General features: G+C 47.2%; 1 protein-coding gene across 1 annotated transcript; it reads right to left on the bottom strand.

The window, feature by feature from the left end:
* Positions 1 to 803: 803 nt before the first annotated feature.
* On the bottom strand, positions 804 to 3,803 carry LOC123132170 (protein REPRESSOR OF SILENCING 3). Its single transcript, XM_044551937.1, has 4 exons — positions 3,473 to 3,803; positions 3,045 to 3,281; positions 2,030 to 2,566; positions 804 to 1,928 (listed from the first exon to the last, which is right to left on the bottom strand). Exons 1-4 carry the CDS (start codon positions 3,695 to 3,697, stop codon positions 1,089 to 1,091), a joined length of 1,839 nt encoding a protein of 612 aa, XP_044407872.1. The 5' UTR covers positions 3,698 to 3,803; the 3' UTR covers positions 804 to 1,088.
* Positions 3,804 to 4,352: the final 549 nt, after the last annotated feature.

Here is a 4,352-nt window from a genome sequence, read left to right as displayed (position 1 = left end):
AGGCAGGGTCCTCTTGCCCAAGTTGATCACCAGCCACCAGCAACCTGGACTGCCTTGCTCAATATGCGTCAGGAGATCCGAGACCCACAGGTGCATCAACAACCGCAGTAGCATCTGGTGGAGCACCTATGGAGGCTCAAGGGCCACGCCTAGCTCGACATGTGATGAAATATGAGTTTTTATTTGTTGAACTATATGATTTGTATTGAATTATTGAACTATTTGATTTTCTGTGATGAACTATGTGATAAAAAATAGCTTATGTTGAATTTGTGTCAAAGCACGCAGAATATGGGCCGAAATTGGTCAATTTGCACCGACAGTGGGCTGAAAAGTGGGCCAATTTGCGACAAAAGTGGCCCGAAATCGGCGCCTAGGGGCGACCTTGGGGGAGGTGGGGGGGGGGGGGGGGGGGGGAGGGCTGGGAACCCGACCGCCCCCACGCTGAGTTTTCCGCCAGCGCGCCCCTACGCGGCTCTATTTCAAACCCCTAGGGGGCCGAACGGCTAGAGATCTCTCACCGTGCGCGTGGTCAGACGTCAACCCTCTTCCTCCCTCCTCATCTCAGCCTCGGGCCGGCCTTCAGAATTTTTCATCAAAAACAACTGACACGAAGTGTGTTTTCAGGCCACTGAAATTTAGCAAATGCATAGTTCTAATTGTGGCCCGGGTGAATGGCTGAGTTCTTCTTAGTGGAAGAACACAGCAGTAGCAGGGCCAGTTTTTTGCAAAGGAGCCCCCGGTATTAAGGGGAAAACATGCAAGAGTTGGAACAATACTAGGAGATTAAACATATTGCAAGATAAGAAAGTGGAGATGATCATTCAAGAGACAAGATACAGTGATTTACTGAGGTTTCACGTAATACTGCAGATACATCGGAGCGTTCCTCGGATCAATAATGCTACAAGGAGACACAGTTGACATGTCCTCCAGAGGCTAGAAAACTTAGTTCAGAATGTAAAACAAAATTTGCAAGATTCGAATTTGCAGGAGTCAAGCTTCGGATAGAAGAGTGATTGCTCGTTTGGTAAGCTTTGGTGATGATACAAGGTAGCTCAGCAAGATGTGACCCCAAGAACATCCGGTTATCCTCTCCGTGACGGTGGCTTTCCTCTCCTGGAGTTACTGGATCCTGCTTTCTTCTCGTCGCCCCTCTTGATGAACCCGGTTAGAACCTTCTTTGCCTTCGACCACTGCTGAATGGACTCTTCGTTTCTCATGAACGGGCAGACTTCACTGATTGTAATCTTTGGGACCACGCGAGGTTCTTCTACCTTGTTGCTCCCGTCGTGCCCTCGGGTTTCATGACCAGCTGAACCAACTGTAGTTCCAGCAGATGGCATTCCCGTGGAACTCAGCAAGTTCTGCTCAGCCGAGGGCTGAGTTATAGCCTCTGGGGATCCCAAAGATGTCATACCTAATGAGGTCACTTCCCTCTTGGATTCGGTGCGAGCGACAGAGGTCTCGGTAGCAGATTCAAGTTTTGGTGGTGCTGGGTTGATGTTCGGCAATATCTGCGATATACTGAAAGATGTAGCACCCATGCCTCCTACAAGATCTCTCCAGGCAGACTTCTGAGTCCACACAGAACCCTTTTTAGGTTCAGTAGTAGGAAGCTCATTTTGTGAACCTTCGTTTTTGGTGGAACGACCAGTTAGAGCGTCAACACCTTGAAGACCAGCAGAACTTTTAGCTCTATCAAGTACGGAAGAGAAACCATGCGTTCCTTTTCCTGACAAAACAGAGGATTTCTGTTCATTTTGGATGGCTACTGCCACAGATGGCAAAGACTTCCCTGTAGTCCTGTCTGCATTCATTGAAGTAGACTGCTTCTGGTTTCTAGGTTCAGATAAATCCTCAGGTTTCTGTCTCTTCATTTGTGGAGAAATCTCATCAAAGTGCTGACGTTTTCTGAACCGCTCGTCCTAATATTTAGAAATTAATTAGGAGTGTTATTGCACATATTGAATGGAAAAATTGTGCATCACGGGAAAATTATTCAGGCAAGTAACTGCAATATGCATACCTTATTCACTGCTTGGTTTGCCCTATTTAACTGGGCAGCTGAGTTGTTGGCCTTGCGAGGAGCAATGTTGATCACAAGGTCATCATCGAATTCTTCTTCAGAAGGATCGTCTGTTTCTTCCATTTGGAGGTCATCCAAATCTTCTTCAGGAGTTTCTGTTGTTTCTTCCATTGGCAAATCATTGTCGGAATCAGAGGGTTCTGTCTCCGTATCAGAGGGTTCCGTCTCAGCATTAGAGAGTTCTGTCTCAGCATCAGACGGTTCCATGATGTTAACAACATCATCTTGTTTCTGCACTTCCGACGAATCGAGTTGCTCAGTGTCCTTCTCAAAGAGCTTACTCATCACAGAATTCATGATGTTGCGCTCCTTCTCATATGCAACACGATTAAGAACAGCAGCATATTCTTCATTTGCTTTCTCAGGAGGTCCACAGTGCTCCTCACAGTCACAGAAATGAATTGGGTAGGAAGGGACTTCAATATTTCTGAAACTGTATTTGTGCTTTCCACTGCCTTTAAAAGGCAAAGGTTTCAGCTGCAAAACAGATCATTGGTTAGGAGAATGCATGTCACGGAAATAACTGACATATTAGATGATCATTTCGGTAGGAAATGCACAGCTGCTATTTTGATCAATATAGTGCATGATAACTACTCTTTTACCCTTGCTGTTTCTGTTACAACCAGTCTCAACAAGATATTTATCTACACACAATTTCACACTGAATTGCTATTTCTCATTCAAAACCTAATCTTACGAATTACACCCGCTAAGTTTGTCTCATATTCCGTTACAAAATGAACATGATTCGAGCATCAGTTCATGCTTATGAAAAAAAAGTACAATGAAGCAATTCCAAGAACATGCTATTAATCATCAGGAGGAATGGCATACTATTACTTGCATGGTCACACCTGTTTGCACAGACTAAAGAAATTACGAAACACACGATTTGGAAAATTCATCAAAACAGTCAGACCAAAGAATAATGCAACACAGAGAGACAACTCACCTTCCTCAATCTCGGGAAGTAGATGTTCAGTTTTGAACTTTCCAGAGCATCCTTCTCCAGCTTCCGCTTCTCCTTCTCCTTCTCTACCTGCTTGTCCACATTATCTTTCGCAGGCATTTCTTGAGCAGCTGCCGCCGCCGCCGCCTCCTGCTCCCATTCTCGCTTCAGTCGAACGAGGTAGTGCTCCTTGGCCTTCTCCAGTTTCAGCGTCCCTCCTTTCCATTTGCACCCATTGTACTACACGCAAATTAACATCGTATCAGAAATCCTCTGTGCAACCGCAAAGCGAGATAGCAAACAGCTATAGGAGGGCCAAAATCTCGTTCATCTCCACCAAAGGCGCTCATTAGGGCGAACGGATGGAATTAGCAAACCCCAATCTGCTACTATTGACAAGGAGATGGTTGGATGGGGTGCCGGATGCTTACGGTGGAGAAGAGCTTGGCCAGGGCCTTGTGGGAGGGGCATTGGAAGTCGACGTAGGCGAAGCTGCGGCCGCTGGTGCGCACGAACTCGACGCCGGCGACGCGGCCGATGGAGCCGAACACGGCCTCCAGGTCGGCCGCGGACACGCCCTCCGCCAGCCCGCCCACGAATAGCCGCGTGGTGACGGCGCCACCGCCGTCTGCCTCCGCCGCGGCCGTCGCCGCCATGAGAAAAGTGTGGTCGCGGAGCGCAAGACGGTGGCGGCGGCGAGGGCAGGGCGAGGGCGAGCAGAAGGGGAAGGCGCGTGGCTGTAAGATTCGTGCGGTGCCAGCGTCGATGGCTGAGGGGGTTCCTTTCTCGCGGGGCTGTCGTCGGTGGCTGGAAGGTGGGACCCAGGAGCCGACGTGCTGACAGGTACACTGGCTTCGGCTGGGCTTAGATTGGGCCAATTATATGCTCGATTGTGTACCATCTAGCCCGAATGGTAGCCCTAAGAGTTAGCGTGAACGATTCCCATCCCCCCCCCCCCCCCCACCAAAAAAAACTTAACGGTTGTAAGGTTGAGAGACCATTTTTCCATTAAAAAGGTTGCTTTTGCCCTAATTTTTTAAAAAGGATGTTTTTCTCCAAACAAAAATTGAGAGGCCATTTTTCATGTTTTCTAGAAAAACATTTCCATTGTTCTAAAAAAAGAGATCATTTTCATGTTTCTCAAATGAAAAGAGATATTTTTTTAAGGTAAAAGAGATATTTTTCATGTATGGAGTACATATATAATGGTATTTGGCGCGGTTTGGATCACCATAAAGAAAAGAAAACACAAAGTACATATTGTTTTTTTGTGGGGTACCAAGTACTAATCCTATTCATCACCCAGGGTGC

Source organism: Triticum aestivum, chromosome 6A (genome assembly GCF_018294505.1).
Source record: "Triticum aestivum cultivar Chinese Spring chromosome 6A, IWGSC CS RefSeq v2.1, whole genome shotgun sequence".
Lineage (NCBI taxonomy): Eukaryota > Viridiplantae > Streptophyta > Magnoliopsida > Poales > Poaceae > Triticum > Triticum aestivum.
This window is presented reverse-complemented; position numbering and strand designations above follow the sequence as displayed.